We start from the raw sequence: 20,025 nt of genomic DNA on the forward strand, positions 1-20,025 counted from the left end.
GCTTCATCCAAGCAAAGGATTGTTTGCGTTTTCCCACAAGTCTCCTCCCATTCATTGTCCCCTCACCCACACAGGCATCCCCTCTCCTGTCACATCCCTTCCTGCTGGCATTCGTTTCTCCCTCCACCAAGATGCTGGGTTCACTCATCTTGTGCCTGCAACACCTTTGATGAGGAACAGATCCAACGTCCGCACCTTCCACTCCTCAGATCTCCTCCTCCCTGCGGATCCCATTTCCCCCACTCCTTTCTGTAACTGTACCGCTTTTGTGGTTTCTTGTACAAGGCTGCTGGTAGTTCTAAACAAAAAGTAAATTACAATAATGCTAGACTAAAAGGCTGTGGGAACACTGGGCTCCCTCTTAATATCTGGGAGCGGCCCCCGCCCCCGGCCCCGGAGGGGAAAGCCCACAGCAGAACCAATTATGGCAGTATCGTCATAACCACTTGAATGTCTCATCCGGGAGAGATTCCTGGTTTCATTTCACGACCTGCACATCCCGCCAGTACGTTAGGCGTTAAGAAAATGTGCGAGACACAGAATAAACGCGACTCCCTCTCTTTGTGCAGAAAACCCCGACTTCCGAGAAATCCGCTCCTTCGTGGAGACAAAGGCTGACAGCATCGTCAGACAGAAACCCAACGATCTCTTGAAATACAATCAAAAGGGCCTGACCCGCATTTACCCCAAAGGACAGCGGGTGGACTCCTCCAACTACGACCCCTTCCGCCTCTGGCTGTGTGGCTCCCAGATGGTGGCACTCAATTTCCAGACACCAGGTAAAAGGGGGCTGATTGTGGCCAATAAATCTGAGACGACGGAGCATCATTCCAGGCACAGTCTGCTGGGGCCACCGGTGTGATGTGGTGTCTTAGGAGTTGTCAGAGTTCAGCCAGCCTGCTAGCGCGAGGCCCATCCCCTTGAACAGAGTGATGACGGGGACCCCTGGGCATGCCAGGTGCTTGTGTGACGGGCTCCGTGATGGCAAGTGACAGACGCGAAGTCAGTCCGGTTTAAGAGAGAAAGGAAATGCATCCACACACGTAATTTAAAAGTCTAGGAATTGAGCTTCAGGCAAAGGGATTCAGGTGTTCAGTGGCTGTCTTCCGGTCCCCTCTCCGGGCCCATCCTTCTCTGAGGGCTTGCTGCCCAGGCTGTCTTCTGGAGATAATCATATGCTGGGAAAGGCCAACACGCCCAACTTCTTTATGCAAAGGGTGGCATTAATCACGATGCTTTGCACTTTGGTGGGTATTTAAGCCTCTTTGGAGGACCTGTTGATCAGTCATCTCCTTTGTATTTTTGTGCCTGCATAGGATTCCACTGAGCAGAACCATAAGGTCTTCACCTGATCCCCTGCTGAGGCACATTTAGGTTATTTCCCTTCATTTGCTACTACAGACGGCACTACCCCCTGTAACCTTATGTGAGCATCACTTTAGATATGGGAGCACGTCTGTGGGGCAGAATTCTCAGAAGTGCAGGCTGGGTCAAACAGCTTTGATCAACTTGGCCCTGAGGAAAACCACTGCACACCTGTATCCAGGAGGGTCTGAGCGAAGACACTTAGCCACCCTGCTCTCCATGGGGACTGCAGGCAGGAGCGCGAGCGGGCGAGACGTTTACACCCTTTTTGGCAAAAGTTGACCAACTTAGTTTTAGCAAAACTTTTCAGTCTTTGATAGGTGAAAACTGATGTTACACTGTAGTCACAGCTTCCCTTACTGGTAACTTCTCTTTTTATGAGTAACATTAACCAGGTTTTCATGTACTTCAGAAGCGTTTGTGTTTTCTTTTCCACAGACTTCATTCATGCTTCTTACCCAGTTTTTCTAAGGGGTTTAGGTATTCACAGCACACAGTTACCAGATTTCTTAACAGGTTAAATTTATATGTAGATATTTACCTGTCAGTTGAGTTAAATTGATTTTTCTACAGCACATCAACTTTTATGGAAATTTTGTTCCTTGCGGCAATTTTTAGCTTTGAATACATTGTGGATTTTGTATCTTACTTGGAAAGGTGTCCCCAGTCTGAGATTTTTTTAATCCCACATTTTCTTCCCGTAACACTGGTTTTCAGTAGATTTTTTTAAACCCATATTTTTGAGTCTGATACCTATTTTAACAGCTGCCTCAAATTATTTTCGGAAAAAGGTATAAATCATCCCCTACCCAGCACCTTGGGGCCCCTTTTCTTGCCTCACTTTCATCAGCAGTTATCTTTCCTCTCCAGATAAGTACCTGCAGATGAACCACGCCCTGTTTTCCCTCAATGGGCGGACTGGCTATGTCCTGCAGCCCGAGAGCATGAGGGCGGAGAAGTACGACCCCATGCCGCCCGAGTCCCAGAGGAAAATCCTGATGACTCTGACGGTCAAGGTAAGGCCCAGCCCTCCTTCCTGGCGCAGGGGGCCGGGGCTGTGCAGCGTGGGGATGGCCCAGCCCGCTGCCTAACGACACCGGTCACCTGGTTTAAACCGTCAACACCCAGACACGGTTCAGGATCTTAATTGCAGTGCCTGCCACGGTCATTGCAGGGGAAGAGGGGAGGGAAGGGCACCTTCCCAGGTCCAGCTTGGTCACCTCCCCTTGTTTGCGGGGGCGAGCTATGAATCTGTCTCTGGCTGGGTTCACCAGGGTCCCTGTGAGGTCAGCATCTGGTCAGAAAAAAAGGGGAATCAAACATGTGAGAAGTGGCTCTCTGGTCTTTGTGGAGGAGAGAGCTTGTCCCCATCGTGGCCACTTTGAGGGGTGAAAGCTTTTCTAAACTGGTCCAACTTTCAGAGAAGGTGTTGTCTCTTTGTTAGAGTTTTTGTTTTCTCCCGTTTGGGAAATGATGCAAGGTAGGGAAATGAACTGCATTTCTCATAAGATTAAGGAAGAAAAACTGAAGCATATATAAATAACCAAAGTTCTTAAAAATTAAAAAAAAAAGGCCTGTTACAAAAAGGATTCCACATTCTCCCCCATCCTTTCCTGGGAGGGGCTGAGAAATTGAGTGACTGAACTCCATCTCTGTAGGTGCTGGCCTGGGTGTATGCATTTCTGTGCACAGGTGAGGTCCACCTGTTGAGTCTCTTGGCACTGGGGCTGCCATCCCAGCTCATCCTTACCAGCTGTGGGAATCCTCCCTGACTCTCCACCCCTAGTTCCTCATCCACAAAAGGGAAGCAGTAGGGGTGTCCACTGTAGGAGGGTCTAGTACTTCACCAGTGAAGAAATGAGAACCCACCCACGTGGAACTTGTTGGCTCTGCCCAGGATGGAGCCGGGAGAGTTCTAATCCTTGCGTTTGGTGTCCTAGGTTCTGGGGGCTCGTCATCTTCCCAAACCTGGACGAAGTATTGCATGTCCCTTTGTGGAGGTGGAAATATGCGGAGCCGAATATGACAACAACAAGTTCAAAACAACAGTTGTGAGTAAGTTGCTGGGTCCTTTCTTCAACTAAACTTCAGGCAAGTTGAATCCCAGGTCGGGGATGCTAGTCATCGGGGATGCGGTAATGCACTGGTGTCCAGGTCTTTCCCTTCATCCCCCTTGCCTGCTATGGGGAGCTCGGGGTGGGGGGGGGAGGAAACAAAGGGCCACGTGATGAAAGAGTTGGACATGGACCCACTGCTGTGTTTCTCAGCCTGTAACTCTGGGAGGCCCCGGCAAGGCTCCAGCTCTCTCTCACCTGTGCATCAGCCCTCACCTGCTTACCTACTGAGTCCAGGGCTAAGAGAGGATGTGGCTGACCTGACCCAAAAGGCTGCAGCCCAACCTGGGTGATCTTAACCCGCAGAGGGCAGGGAAGCCCAGAGAATGCTTGTTCTGCCATCTGAGGCCTGGAAAAACCTGAACTGTGGGCCTTTTAAGGCTTGGGACCACTGTCCCTGGTAGAAGGTAGCCCGATGAACAGCTCACGTGCTGACCAGTGAAACTGGCCTTTGTGGAGGGTGAAAGTTAACTACCTTACTCCCTGAGGCTGGTTCTCCCCTGGCAACTCCAAATCCCACTATCTCTTCAGAGCACCTAACCCACCTCCCCCATCGGACGAGGGATGTGGCTCCCACGTCTCCTTTTCTCTTGTCCAAACCTAGCTGTTCCTGCACTGTTGTCCACCCCCCAATCCCAGGGGGTTGAGGTGGGAGATCTATAAGGGGCGGTGGTCGCCTCCCCCCTGCTTACTGAGGGCCAGGCCTGTGATGGCATTGGAAAAAAATTATTTCTTAGCTCCTGGCCTAGATGTGTATTTACGCCGTTGCTACGGAGATTCAAAGCCAATGGATGTAGAGATGGTGTAACCAAGAGGGGGCAGGATGAATGGGGCCTCTAAGTGAGCTTGGATTTCCTTCCAGATGACAACGGCCTAAGCCCTGTTTGGGCTCCAACACAGGAGAAGGTGACGTTTGAGATTTATGACCCAAACCTCGCGTTTCTACGCTTTGTGGTTTACGAGGAAGATATGTTCAGCGACCCCAACTTTCTCGCGCATGCCACTTTCCCCATTAAAGGAATCAAATCAGGTGAGACCCGTTTTAATGATAACGTTTGGCTTGGATTGGCATCCTTTTGGGTCTGGGCTGCTGGCTTTGAAAAGAATGAAAAAGCCTTTTTCCTGGCTTCTATTAAATCATGGGCAGGTTGGACAGCTGATCTCGTGGGAGTTCCCGTGAGCTGGGACAGGGACCGCGGCAAGTGGCAGGATGAGATGCCGGGCTGGTCACAGTGGGGCTTCTGCATCCAAAACGGGATTATTAGTTGACGGTCCACCTGGCACTGTAGTTTGGTTTCCTTTTGGAAGGTTAGAAGCTGTTGGCCTCTCCTCAGGCAGGTTCAGGGGCTGGTAAGCTGCTCCTGGGGAAGGAAGAGACCCGGAACTACAGTCTTAGGCCTGCTTTTCCCCACGTCACCCTGGGCAAGTCACCTGGGCTGTCCGAGCACCACCTTCCTCTTCTATGAGGTTGGGATGGCTGACTCACCTCTTCTTCTTGTGATTCCTTTCCCACGCGAAACCCCTTCCTGCTTTGAGAAGGGCCCTGTATTTCTGAGAGACCCCAGTCATAGATCCTTCTAAAGTCTTCATGAGGTCACTCACTGTTCCCCTATTTTCCAAGGGTCATTTTTCGAGAGCCAAAGATCACTGTCATTTCAGTGACTGGTATACAAAGATAGTCTTTTCTCTTGATGTTGTTTGGAAACCTTGGGTCCTGTTTCCTATTTTTTTTTTTTTAATTTTTTCTAAACTTGGAACGTACCAGATAGTCCCTACGTTTATATCATACACACCTAATCATTTCTACAGCTAGACCTGTGTGGGGGTGCTCCAGTTAGAAAATGCAGGCCCATCCCAGGGTGTTCCCGTTCAGCCAGGCTGGGTGGGCCCAGGAATCTTCACGTGTGGCCAGCTCCTCAGAGGGCACGCGGAGAAAACCGGGTGAGACCCAGGCTGCCCATCCTATCGAGGAAACACAGTCCTAAGCGAATGAGTAGATGAAACAGGAACTTGAGAAGAAGTACCATCTTCCTGATTTAATGACAGCAGTGAACACTCAGTTGGAAGGTCCAAGAGGCCTGACGTTTGCCAGCCCCCTTGGTTAACTTGCCCCCACTGGAAACTAAACCCAGCAACTTAGCTGCAGGACTTTACTCTGCAATTTGCCTCTTTTACATTAGCCCAATAAGTAAGGCTTAGGACACATTTCTTTTTGTGGTAACTGTGCCCACCCCTTCCTAACCCACCTCCCCTGGACTCATCCTGCACAGAGCAGTGGCTCTGCTGTTTCCCCCTCCTTATGGGGTCCCTGAGGAGGGATGTGAACCGTAGCCCCTCCCAAGGCTTAGAGAGAGGTCAGCCGAGGAACCCTCTTGACCAGCCACCTAACAGTGTCCTGTTGAATCATCTAGAAAATGCTACGGCTTAGCTTGGAGAGATTTAAAAAACAACATCTCAAGGATGATAAAAAACGTGACCCTTCCCCCAGCTGTGAGATGCTCCCAGTAAGACCTTCTCTCTCTGTCCCGCTGCTAGCACTGCCTCGTACATCCATATTCATGGAAGGCGTGACACAGAATAACAATACCTTTGTGCATAAGGCATCGAACTCGAAAATAAACTCTGCCTGTTGTCATTAGAGACGCACTTAAGCTTTTAAGCCAGCTGGAGCTCGGGAAAGAAGGAAGCAGCCTTTATTGTGCTTGCTGCCTTAAACTCTTTCTCTTTTAATCCTCACAGCAGTCCTGTGAAAGGGGTTTTATCATCTCTGCTCTTTAAATATAAGCACTTTGGGCCTAGAAATGTTCATTAACTAGGTCAAGGTCACGCACCTTTCCGACCAGAGCTGGGATTCAAACCCCATGTTCTTCCCTACTCTGCAGGCCACCCTCAGGGCCTCCGCTACTCCTAATAAGCCAAAAATACTGATGCTACGTCCAAAGATGTCTCTGTTTCCCTTTCCTCTGTGATGTAACCAAAACCAGAGGGAAGAAAAACGGAACCAAACTATTTTTAGTGAAATTGGCAAACACCGTTCAGCCCTACTCCCAATCTATGTGAAGGGCTGCTCCTAAAAATGAGGCTTGAGCAGTGACAGGAGGTATGTGGAACTGGAGACGTCCAGCCGAAGGAGGGACAGAGCTCACTTCTCCAACTGTGGAGGCACGCGCTGGGCCGCACCACTTTGCTCGGGGTGCACGGGCTGCCCCCCAGAACGCCACAGCGCACAGCAGTTCAGCACGTTCTACCATCAATCAATACCTAGACTGACTGCTTCCGCACTGTTCATAGGTCAGCTCGGTAGAGATGCAGAATCTCGGCCCCATCCCAGATCTCTGGAGTCAGGATCTGCATTTTAATAAGACCCACAGGTGATCCACACCACCGTAATTCCCAACACCTCTAAGGGGAAAACAGGCCAGAAAACTTCTCTACAGCAAAATTCAAGGAGAGCAGTGGTCCCAAAATCCTCCAGGGAAAAGAGTGTGACCTGAGAGTTTTATACCCACTCACACTGTCACTCAGGTATAAAATCACAGGATGGATGTGTTCACACATGCACAGTCCAGGGATTATGTGTCCCATGAGCTCGTATTCAAGCATACAAAAGACGAATTTAGCCAGCCAAAATATTGGTGGAAGAGTTCAGTTCAGTAAGAAGGTGGTGAGCATTGGACATTTTTAAAAATTTGTGCATTTCATTGTAAATTTTATATCACAAAAGGGACACTGAACAAATACTGACTTCTTGTTAATGAGATTCATGCTGACATAAGGAGAAGTGTACAGAGGCCTTCATCTTTCTTTGAAATATGAAGTAAATATCACACATGATAGATTGGTGGGTGGATAAACATAAGTATAGTAAAAGGTTAATGGTAAGATTTAGGTTGTGAGTATACAAGTGTTCCTTGTCATGTTCTTTTATAGAACTAAGCCTCCCTTTGTGGGAGAATTATGGTTACAAAATGGAACACAAATATTACACACCATGTTGATGGAGAAATAATAATACAGCTTACCCAGATTAGGGGAGGAAAAGGGAGAGAAGCTATAGGGTTACGTAAGCATGCCAATTTCCTCACCATTAGCAGTGGAAAGTGAGGGATTCAATAGATATTATTTAAAGGTGATAAATCAACTGACAGACTTAAAAAAGTTCTCTAAGAGAAATAAGACTAGTCATCAAACAAGCCAAAACCTGAGTGGTGGAAGGCACAGAGAAACTAGCCCACATGCCCTACTTTGAGCGTTGCTTGTCCCAGACAATCAGTAGATACACTGCAAATAAGAAGCTTTCAAGGTACAAATCTCTCCTTACAAAGAAGCTACTGGGATATAATATAAAAGCATAAGGAATATGGCCAGTAATATTGTACTAACTTTGGGCACAGATGGTTACTAGAATTATTGTGGTGATCATTTCATAATGTATGCAAATATCAAATCACTATGTAATACACCTGAAACTAACATAATATTGTACGTCAACTGTATTTCAATTTAAAAACTTTCAAAGTGATACTAGGGCTATATAGTAAATCCTTAAGATACAGTGGTCAATGGAAACTGTAAGGTACAGAATTGCTGGGCAGCGTACTATCCTTTGCGATTTTAAGGGAAACAAACATATGCATAGGCTATTTTGGAAAGATACTGTTAACAGTGGTTCCTTCTGGAATAAGGGGTTATGAGTGGGTGGAAGCGAGACTTTCATTTCTACTGTGTATTCAGTTATACTACTTCATCAAAACAAGCAAACCAACCAACTTTGAGAGGTGTTGCCTTAAACATTACTTAATGGGGAGGGGTGGGGGGAATTCAGCCCCACCTCAACCCTCTCCTAAATAAAAAGAAACATTTAAAAGACCGTCAGACACAGGTCCTAATTGTAAATTGGGAATGGGTTTTAGAGGAGAATGATCAATGCTGCTCTGAACTGCCAGGGGACAGGAAGATTTCTTCCCCTTGGAAATCTTTAAAGAGAAAACACTCCCTCGTCCTAAGCTTTGTAAAGGGCTACGTGCAGAAACTGAATGTGGGGATTCATTACTCCTTTGAGTCTTTGGCCTCATCAGGAGTATTTAAGGAACCGAAACGACAGCTGTAGTCGCTCTGAATTCAATGTGCAATGTTCTGTGGGTTTTAATTCGCTCTGAGTGAGTCATTTTCATTTCTAGATGACGGGTATTTTTAACTTCACTTCTCCGGATGGACCTGTCAGTCAAGGCTGTGTTCTGCAGCCTCCCTCCCCAGCCATCAGGGTGGGACCTGTGGCATCCAGGAAGGAAGTCAGCCCCCAGCATGGGGCACTGACTCCTCTGCTCCTTGTACTGGGTATGTGATCCCTGGGTACTCCAAGAAAGCAAAGGTGTGACATTAACTGCCTGCCTTGGTGTTGTTTCTCCACTCTGCAGGATTTAGATCTGTTCCCCTGAAGAACGGCTACAGTGAAGACATGGAGCTGGCTTCCCTCCTGGTTTTCTGTGAGATGCGGCCAGTCCTGGTGGGTGGAGACCCTCCAGCTGGGGTGCCCTGAGCTACGTATGTCTGCTGGTGGGGTGGAGGCGACCAATGAGTGTGGCTGAGGGACTTGGAACACATGGAGGATTATCTAGCCAAACATGCCACGTCATAAAAGAAGGGTTCCTTTTAGCTACAGATCTCCTCCGAGGTCCTAGGGTTTTCCTTCCAGCGGCCTTTCTTCTGGCAGGATGCTATATGATTCTGTGAAGAGGTTGTGTAGTTGGAAAGGGAGAAGCTCTTTGGAAGTTCTTTGGTTTCATTTTAGCCAGAGCCAGGCAAGACAGTGCTCTTCTAGGTAAACGCATCTTCCCTGCGTGCTTTACCTCACCTGTTGGTTTACCTCACCTTCCGAAGGTCTGCAAGCATCCAGCAAAGCTTTGTCATGGCTTGTCCTGGGGAAGGGAATTCATGGACCTCAAGTTCCCACAGCGAGCGGCACTCCTTTTGTGGTTGTGTGTGCTGTTGGTGGAGCCTGCCTTCTTGTTCTTTCGGTTTGCAGCAGCCTTGAAGACACTTATTCTCTCCTTTGGTTAACCAGTTTGGGTAGGCTGGATGGAAAGGGCTTGGCCTCCTTGAATTATGAAAGAGGATGAGATAAGGTGGGTGAGGACCAAGGTTAAGAACGCAGCACCGAGGAGTGGGGAGTTCCGGTCTTGGGTTTGATGGTATGTATTGTGATTCTAGAGCTTCCGAGTCTCTGTGACGGCCTCTCTTACAGAACGAACCCCACTAGGCCCCATATGTGGCCAGTACAGTCTCCCAAGGTCTTTCCACTCCCCTAACCACAACACTCAGCATGGGCTGGGTGAATCTGTGCTCGCCCCAGTTCTCTTGGGAGAACCTGGAAAACCCGGAGGGCTGACGTGGGCTTGGTCAGTGTTGCATACCTCGTTTTATTGCGCTTTGCAGATACTGCGTTTTTCTAAACGAATTAAAGGGTTATGGCAACCCTGTGACCAGCAAGTCTGTTGGCACCGTTTTTCCAACAGCATTTGCTCTCTTCATGTCTCCGTCTCACGTTTTGGTAATTTGCATATTTCAAACTCTTTCATTATTACTGTATTTGTTATGCTGATCAGTGATCTTGGCTGTTATTACCATGACTTGTTCAGATGACGGTTAGCATTTTTTAGCAATAAAGTATTTTTAGTTAAGGTAGGTACATTGTTTTTTAGACATAGTTAATATAGTACAGTGGAAACGTGACTCTTACATGCACAAGGAAACCAAAAAATGTGTGTGACTCGCTTTACTGCACTATTCACTTTATTGGGATGGTCTGGAACCCAACCTGCAGTATCTCCCAGGTGCGCCTGTAGAGCTGAGCACCGTCCAGTGGGGAAGAGAGAAGGCAAGGAGGGGGATGCCTTTGAACAGCCATAGTCATCGCCCATGCAGTTAAAAGCCTAACGTTAGGTTTTCTGCATAGCTGTTTGTTTGCCTTCCGTTCAGTTTTGATAACCTTGATAGTTTCAAAAGCATTTTAGAAGCATCAAGGTGGAAGAGGATGCAAAAATACCAGGCACAGTAGGTGGGGCCAAAGAACCTCAGTGACAGTTTGTTGGTATAAAATAAGCTCGTGATGATGAAACTGTCAGAAAAAGATAAGGGGACGGATAATGAAGGTTTTCCATTTTGAAACACACTTTAAATGTTATAGCACTTCGGACTCTGTCAAAGTAAATGTAATGTTTATATGAAGATCAGTTTTCACTTGAGCCTTAAATTATGGATCCAAAAAATGACCTTTCATGATTCGAAGTGCTAGAAATGCTCGACATGAAAGATTTTTTTTTTTTTTTTTTTTTTTTTTGCGGTACGCGGGCCTCTCACTGTTGTGGCCTCTCGCGTTGCGGAGCACAGGCTCCGGACGCGCAGGCTCAGCGGCCATGGCTCACGGACCCAGCCGCTCCGCGGCATGTGGGATCTTCCAGGACTGGGGCACGAACCCGCGTCCCCTGCATCGGCAGGCGGACTCTCAACCACTGCTGCGCCACCAGGGAAGCCCGACGTGAAAGTTTTATATACGTTCCTCCCTTTCCTGGTAGTCCTCGTTGAGCATTCGTCTACACACTGCTCTACAAAGCTGTCGTTAAACAACCTGGAAGCATTATAAAGAATTTAAATGACTAGGTAGCACCGGCGGCAGATGCAATTAGTGTATTTAAAAGAAAATGTATTTATCCAGCTTTGACTTCCTTAATGAGGGAAGCTTCTGCTGGGGAGGCCACTGAGAGGGTGGGGGGAAGAGGGGGCTTTGTGTGGGGTTCCCAGGGGAAAAGCTGTCTGAGTACGTGCAGGTTTCATCTTTGCTACTGCTTCCCGAGCTTTTATTTAATTCCACACCTGTCACCTGGTTGTAAGCCATTCACAGGCACCATCTGGCCTGTGTGCCCCACACTGTGATGAGAGGTGTGTGTTTGGGACACCTGGGTGCCCAAGGTCAAACCACGTTTTATTTATCATGTATCCTCTGTGACGGCAGGCACACTCTCTGGTAAACAGCTTCCAGAAAGCCTTGTCTGAGCAAAGAATGGATCCAGTGCGAGCTGAGATGGAGTTTACTCGTGAAACACTGGCTGCGATAAGAGTTTAAAGCCCCCAGAAAGCTGTCAGTAAGCACGTTGAGCCCTTTCTGAAGAAGCCATTTAAATGTCACAATCACTTATCAATTCTGTTACTCTGTTAGCTGTATATATGGTTTACAGAGGGTCTTTTTAACACCATTTTATTACCTATGATACTTAATTTGAGAAGTAGGAAAACGAAGGAAGGGGGAGGTTGAAAAAAATCCCATAAACCACCTGTACATAACTACTGCTAGCATTTAGATATCTTTCCTTTGCCTGATAATTTTTTGCGTATGGTATTTTCATAGTTGGATTCATATAATATGAATATGTGCCCTTTATTCACTTCACAGATGATGCTAAGCATTTTTCCATATTCTTACCATTTTCAAAGCCATTAATGCCTGTTTCATCAGGTGGAGGTCCCTAATTCACTTAGCCTTTCTCCCACTGACGGACAGTTAGGTGGTTTGCACCTTTTTACTTTATAATAATGAAGGTCTTCATATAACATTGATTAAAAATTACTTCCTGAGGCTAGCTACTTCGCAATGGAATGGTAGGTCAAAGAGGAAAATAAAAGACCATATATTTTTGGATACATGTCGAATTGTGCGCTCTGGAAGTAAACAGTTTCTTTTAAGTTGATGTGTATTATATGCAATCCTGCCCTTAATTGAAAATGGCCTCCTTCACTCAAATGATCTAGACTTGTGAGATTCAGAAGAATGGAGCAGGAGAAATACGGAAGCTTGAATAGTCACCCTGATTATTATCGCCGGGCAAGCTAGCAGTATCCGGAGGGTACGTTTGAGAAAACTGGCAGCCCCAGGATCTCTGAGTACAGATCCCGGGGTCGTCAGCGCTCACCTTCATGCTGGGTGGGAGCTAAGGTACAAGGGGTAGAGTGGCCTAGTTGGAAAGACCAGGGTCTGTGGTTCCCAGCAAGGCTCATCCAGAGCCGACGTGTGGATTCACACATATCCCTCTGGAGAAGGGCTGCGGGGCACACTGAACTCCCGGAGGATGAGTAGGGGGTGCTGCACTCGGGAGCTGAGCTGGACCTGGCGTTGGACATTGGGAAAGACTTCTTTACAGTCGGGAGACCTGGAGACAGAGAGAAAGGCCCTCCTCGTGCCTCAACAGCCAGAGCTGGACCAGTGCTGCTCCCAAACAGCAGAAACCAGGTGCCTCCACTGTGTCCCAGTGCCTTGGTGGGACTGCTGCACATACAGAGCCGTGAGCATGCAGTGGAAAACCAGGCAGTAGCGACTAGGAAAGACCAGGTGAATACCCGGTACAGGTGCCTGGCAGTTGAACTAGAGCTGCCGGAAGCATCTTATGAGAACCCTAACACGTCAGTGCTTTATTTGGAGGTACATTAAAGCTCTAAAAAAGACCTTCTGGAATTTGAAACCAAAAAAAAAATTATCTTTTGAATTTAAAAATTCAGTACATAAACAGAGCCACATTAGTCCACTCAACGACCAGCAAGCTACAGTGCTGGACACCCTATGCCAAACAACTAGCAAGAGAAGAACACAATCCCACCCATTAGCAGAGAGGCGGCCTAAAATCATAATAAGGTCACAGACACCCCAAAACACACTACCGGACATGGTCCTGCCCACCAGAAAGACAAGATCCACCAGAACAAACAAATGAAGAGGAAACAGGCAGTCTACCTGAAAAAGAATTCAGAGTAATAAAAGTAAAGATGATCCAAAATCTTGCATACAGAATGCTGAAAATACAAGAAACGTTTAACAAGGACCTAGAAGAACTAAAGAGCAAACAGTGATGAACAACACAATAAATGAAATTTAAAATTCTCTAGAAGGGATCAATAGCAGAATAACCGAGGCAGAAGAACGGATAAGTGACCTGGAAGGTAAAATAGTGCAAATAACTACCACAGAGCAGAATAAAGAAAAAAGTATGAAAAGAATTGAGGACAGTCTCAGAGACCTCTGGGACAACATTAATTGCACCGGCATTCGAATTATAGGGGTCCCAGAAGAAGAAGTGAAAAAGCAAGGGTCCGAGAAAATATTTCACGAGATTATAGTTGAAAACTTCCCTAATACGGGAAAGGAGATAATCAAGTCCAGGAAGCACAGAGGCCCATACAGGATAAATCCAAGGAGAAACACACCAAGACACATACTAATCAAACTATCAAATAAAATACAAAGAAAAAATATTAAAAGCAGCAAGGGAAAAACAACATACAAGGGAATCCCCATAAGGTTAACAGCTCATCTTTCAGGAGAAACTCTGCAAGCCAGAAGGGAGTGGCAGGATATATTAAAGTGATGAAAGGGAAAAACCTACAACCAAAACAGGACCCGTATATGTGCTGTCTACAAGAGACCCACTTCAGACCTAGGGACACATACAGACTGAAAGTGAGGGGATGGAAAAAGATATTCCATGCAAATGGAAATCAAAAGAAAGCTGGAGTAGCAATTCTCATATCAGACAAAATAGACTTTAAAATAAAGACTATTACAAGAGACAAAGAAGGACACTGCATAATGATCAAGGGATCGATCCAGAAGATGATGTAACAATGATAAATATTTATGCACCCAACATAGAAGCACCTCAATACAAAAGGCAAATGCTAATAGCCATAAAAGGGGAAATCGACAGTAACACGATCATAGTAGGGGACTTTAACACCCCACTTTCACCAATGCACAGATCATCCAAGATGAAAATAAATAAGGAAATACAAGCTTTAAATGATACATTAAACAAGATGGACTTAATTGATATTTATAGGACATTCCATCCAAAGACACCAGAATACACTTTCTTCTCAAGTGCTCATGGAACATTCTCCAGGATAGATCATATCCTGGGTCACAAATCAAGCCTTCCATACCTTCCTAGATTAGTATAGATAACGGATTATCTACTTCATTGAGTCTGTATTTTCCCCATAAAACAACCTCGCTCTTGCATTTATTTTGTATTTGGGTTTACCAATTCAGCCATTTCTAAATTTATTTTCACTGATTCAGTCTTTCCTTAGCCTTTTGTTCTTTTTATTACTCCTTGTGTTTGGATACATAGTTTATGTATTTCATTTGTGTGTGCTAATACAAATGGGACTGTACACAGGCTGTACACAGATAGATGGCCTGGGGCCAGTGGGATTCACTCTTCTGAAACACCCTTCATAAAAAAGAGATTTGGCTGGTGCCCAGGACTTAGGCCAGCAGTCAGCTGCTTGCTTGAGGGGATGGGATAAAAGTGGATACAGCCCTGCAGCCAGGACACAAACAGGGTTAGTAGTATTCCTGAGAACCTAGAGCCCCAGACTATCACTGTAACACTGCTGGCCCTGCCCTTGGGAGTCCCCCATTTAGAGCATTCAGAAAACCAGATGCCGGTGTATAGACTGAAGGAGGAAAGAAACTTCCCATTCCAGATGAGCTTGCACATTAAAATTTTAACACTCAAGGAAAATAATGCTAATATATCTCACAAGCACAAGAGCAAGAGAATTGACTCCAGTGAATCTGAAAATAACTTTGAAATTTAAAAAAAAATTTAAAAGGGAACCCAGTGGATGCATGGATTTTAAAAAGAGCCACGCTTCTTAAAATTAATCAGAAAAGGTAGGAATGAAAGGACCAATAAAGAAATCCCTGGAAAGACGAATCAAAAAGTCCTGAAAAAAGTTTTTAAAGATTAATAAGTAGGAAATTACAGAATGGGTACAGTTAAGGAAAGAATTAATAACTGTGAAGATTGTGTTTGGGGAATTTGCTTTAATACAGCAAGACAAGGTAAAAATACTAAAAGAGCAAAAAAAAAAAAAAAAAGTGTAAAATGAGAAGCTCCAACATTGGAATAACCATGGCTGAGAATGTTCCAGCATTGAAGAGACAAGCATCCTCCAACTATAAACAGAGCAGTATAGAGACCCACATTCAGGCATATTCTACTGAAATGGCAGAATACAGAGTAAAGAGAAAATTATAAAAGAAAAGACAGATTAACTACAGACGACTGACACATAACAGCAGTGCTTCCATGTATAGCAATAGCAGCCTGAAGACTAAGGGATACCTTCAACATGCCTTAGATACACAGCTGTGGGTCTAGATATTCTACATCCTAAGAGCTACCATTCAAGAGCGAGGGCAAAATGAAGGTATTTTCAGAAATGCAAAGACAGATAATTTAGTACTAATAAGCTTTGCTAAAAGAATGACCATGGTAAGCAAGAAGGAATGTAATGCAAGAAGCAATGGTGAGAAAAATTGGTAAGATACGTGTATTAGAAAACAGAAATAACCATTGACTTGGAAAAGAAAAACTAAATTTTTGTGACAACTCAGACTCAACAGAAAGCCAGGAAATAATTATCACAAAATTCTAAGAGGGAAGGAGGGAGTCTTGATTGGGAGGGGTACGTAGAGTAGACCATGCTCTGTTTGTTGACTTGCTGGTGTCTCCATAGCTGTTTGCTTTATAGTTATTCACTAAACTGTATATATGTTTTACGTACTTTTCTGAATGTATGTTGTATCTCATAGGACTAAATTATATCACAGCTGTAAATGCTTTGGGATTCAGAAAAGGAGACAAAGGCCTGCAATTTTAAAAGCATTAGTGGAAAAGGTGTATATATATTTTTTACATCCTTATTGGAATATAATTGCTTTACAATGTTAGTTTCTGCTGTATAACAAAGTGAATCAGCCATATGCATACATATGTCCTCATATCCCCTCCCTCTTGAGCCTCCCTCCCACCCTCCCTATCCCACCCCTCTAGGTGGTCACAAAGCACCGAGCTGATCTCCCTGTGCTATGCGGCTGCTTCCCACTAGCTATCTCTTCTACATCTGGTAGTGTATATACATCAGTGCTACTCATCATTACACATATGAAAGCAACATAAGTTGTTTTCTTCTAGGCGGAGAGCAGGTGAAAAGAGACCATTTGTAGTACAGCGTGAAGACTTCAGTGTGGCTTTCGTTTTGTTTTAGTTTTAATAGGAAGGAAAGCTGGTCTCCTTGAGGAAGGATAAACGTTTAAGACAAGTCACTATGGACCCTTGCCAGTGCCTCACTCAGTACGTTGAATCAGTTACCAAGAACTACCCATTTTACCTCCACTCCTTGTGCAAAGACAATCATCGTTTTACTCCTCGGCACTGTGCCAGTGGCTAGAATAACCTTTACCATCTCTCTCCCCACTCTCCAAAGTCAGAGTCTACCTGTTACCCCGGGGATATCCGTGATGGTTTGTTAGGTCGTTAAGGTGAGAAAAAAATTTCAGACCAAGCTATGGTCTAAGCCACGTTTTATAAAAGTAAATGACAAAAGCAGCCCACTTGTGTATATGGATGCCCGTTTTTAGCCCTGGAGTCTCTCGACCTACTGCACCAGTGGTAACAGCCACTAGACCCACCCCCTGAGTAGCCATCCTTTGCACAATAGACAGAGACCTTTTAAAAACATCAGTGAGGCAACACACCCTCCTCCTCCCATGCTGAAATACAAACACCTTACCCGATAAGATTTTTTTTTCCCCTTAGCATAATGGGGGGAATATTTTGGCTCGGACAACTGCGGGGTTTAGGAGTAGGGCTTGTTACAGTCATGGCTGGATCCAGGTGCTCTCCCAGTGGCTCTGTTTCCCTCTCCTTCTCGACGTGATAGCAAAGGGACCGCTAGCAACTGGAAACAATCATCACTCTTTCCACTGATCCCCAAGAAAAGAAACTTGCTTTTTACCAAGAGCACTGACCAGAGGCCCAGGGCTGCTACCCGTCTGCCTGGTTTGGGTCACACGCTGGAGGCGGCGGTGACAGGGGAGTCATCGTTACTGGCCAGAGTGACAAGCCCATCTCTGGGGGTATAGCCTAATGTTTCCCTGCCTCTTTTTGCCACAGCGGGGGTGACAAGTTTATTGAGCTATAATTCGTATACCGTACATTCCACCCACTTAAAAGCATACAGTTCAGTCGTTTTTAGTCTATTCAGCGTTGTGTAACCATCATCATGACCAGTTTGGGAATATTTTCATCACCCCAGAAAGCAACTCCTGCTCATTAGCTGTCTCCACTCACTCCAGCCCCCAGGCCACCACTAATCTACCTCCCATCCAGGCTGCCCTCTGCCTCACCTGCTGTGTTCCACTATAAGCACAGAGCCTTTGCATTTGGATGAGAGCCAGAAGGTGACACAGACCCACGAAAAAACAGATTTGATTAAGAAACAGGATCAGCGGGCAGTGCATTTGTTATTTCAGTGTTTCACAGTAAAGCTCCCCCTCCTCGAGAACCAGAGTTTCTAAACTGCTTGCTTCCTGTGGAGTAAGTGACTGCAAGTTTATCTTTGGTTGAAAGAGGCCCTAGATTTTCTGGGAAGGTCCCAGCAGATGACAGGTCTGCCCTGTGCTCCCTTCCCTCACACCCTCCAGGTGCCATGCCCCACATCCTGGTTTGGAGGACACTGTGCCCACATGGTTGTTCTCACCTCTGTTCTCCAGGAGAGCGAAGAGGAGCTTTACTCCTCCTGCCGCCAGCTGCGGAGGCGGCAAGAAGAACTGAACAACCAGCTCTTTCTGTACGACACACACCAGAACTTGCGCAGCGCCAACCGGGATGCCCTGGTCAGAGAGTTCAACGTCAACGAGAACCAGCTGCAGCTGTACCAGGAGAAGTGCAACCGCAGGTGGGTCAGCCCCCCGCCCGCAGACCCTGTAGCCACTGTGATGCTGGGCCCTGGGGCCAGGGCTGCGGGAAAGCCTCCATCTTTAGAAATCCTGACACCCTTGCCTCTACTTCTCTTTGCTCCATCAATTACTTACAGTTAGAGCTTAAGCATCTGCACCTTCCCTAAGCCGAACTGTCCTCATGAGAGGGACACTTGAGTGTCAGAGTGCAAATAAGCCACGACCACTACTGTTTAAGGAACGCTTCCGGACTTCCCAAGCATGGGCTAGTCCAATGGTTCCTAAATCGAAACAGAATCCCTCCCCTCCGCAAGAAGGGATGCTTTGAATTGTGCTACGGACGCGTAAGGAGGGCCAGCCAAGTGTGCCAGGCAGTCCTGCTCCACCAAGAGCTATCGTCAAGAAAACGCCAGCAGCAACCTCTGTTGCAAACAGCATGGAGACTCCTTACCATGTTACTTCCATGTCCTCTTGACCACGCCTACACGGTAGCAGTGACCCCAGGACAACGACCAGTGAGGAAACAGATCCACGGAAGTTACGTGTCTTTGCCAGGGACTCACTTCTCCCAACTCTGCCCTGTACCCTGCAGCCCCGAATATCCTGCACGTGTGTGGACAGAGAAATGTCAGAGTTCAGCACGTGGCCCATGTCCTAGACTAATGGATGACGGTGAAATCTGTTTCATTTCAGGTTAAGAGAGAAGAGAGTCAGCAACAGCAAGTTCTACTCATAGAAGCCGGGCTCCATGTGTAAAGGTGTCGTGTGTGCGCGTGTGTTTGCATGTAGGACTGTGTGCTCTCTTCGGACCCTGGGAACATGCTCATGTGTGACGTCATCCTCTCCTCAAGCCTGTCAGCGAGATGACGTTTCTGAAGTCGACCCAAGTGGCATGAGTTGGGGTAATTTCCTGGTAACTTTCTCGACTTGGACAATTTCTTAACTTATAGTCTCTATAGAGGACCCCCCAAACCTGCTCACATTCGGCCTCTCGTGTTCCAGACCTCACTGAATAAAAGCAATGCAACTCTTGATCGGTTAGAGCTTCTGTGCACGACCTGTAGAGTGAGCAGGATTCCTTCCCTGGCCCCTAAAGACCCAGGTAACTGACTTCCACAGAAGATGAGCCCCATCTCTAAGGAACTAATTCATTAGATTCTGGAAACGATTTGAACACCCTTAAGGCCATCAGAATTTACCAGGGTCCAGAGAGGAGCCCTAGCCTTGCCCCGGGTCAAAGCACTTTAACTACCACCAGCAGGCTGAACCGACCTGCTGCCATACACGACACAGGGCTGGGGGTGGAGCCCATCCATTAAGACAGAGACTTGCTTCGCGACTGGGGCAGTGGGGGGTCAAGTGGGGCCTCTTTGATTTACAGAGCTGATCAGAGCCCCTGAAGGCGCGGCCAGCTTCTCACTCACCCCTGCTCCGTCCACTTATGAGCTGGCTGCATAGCCACAGGGAAGTTCCGGGTCTGCAGCTGTCCACAGGCAAGAGGTCACTCACTGCTTAAACGGCGTGATACAGGGTAGGCTCTCTGGATTATCCAGTTTTCTGGAGCAGTGAGCGAAGCCTTAGGAAACTACAGAAAATCTCAGATTCGGCCACCCACAAAGGGGCAGACCGACCTAGGACAAGATGATCCTCCTCTACATCTTGAGATGCAGTTTAATGATTTGTACAGTGTGATGCTTTAATAAGGCTTTTTCAAGGTGAGGATAGTGTGTGGGGGGTGGGGAGTGGTCC

The 20,025-nt window shown here is 46.5% G+C and overlaps 1 protein-coding gene across 1 annotated transcript in view; it reads left to right on the forward strand.

The window, feature by feature from the left end:
- The window catches only part of PLCG2 (phospholipase C gamma 2), a 145,857-nt gene extending 126,549 nt beyond the window's left edge, over positions 1–19,308 (forward strand). The window contains exons 27-33 of the mRNA XM_067717892.1: positions 570–779; positions 2,236–2,381; positions 3,306–3,420; positions 4,342–4,509; positions 8,897–8,985; positions 18,091–18,275; positions 18,970–19,308. Coding sequence (XP_067573993.1) covers positions 570–779; positions 2,236–2,381; positions 3,306–3,420; positions 4,342–4,509; positions 8,897–8,985; positions 18,091–18,275; positions 18,970–19,012 — 956 coding nt within the window. The 3' untranslated portion in view covers positions 19,013–19,308. The remainder of the gene's footprint in view (positions 1–569; positions 780–2,235; positions 2,382–3,305; positions 3,421–4,341; positions 4,510–8,896; positions 8,986–18,090; positions 18,276–18,969) is intronic.
- Positions 19,309–20,025: the final 717 nt, after the last annotated feature.

This window comes from Pseudorca crassidens, chromosome 20 (genome assembly GCF_039906515.1).
Source record: "Pseudorca crassidens isolate mPseCra1 chromosome 20, mPseCra1.hap1, whole genome shotgun sequence".
NCBI lineage: Eukaryota > Metazoa > Chordata > Mammalia > Artiodactyla > Delphinidae > Pseudorca > Pseudorca crassidens.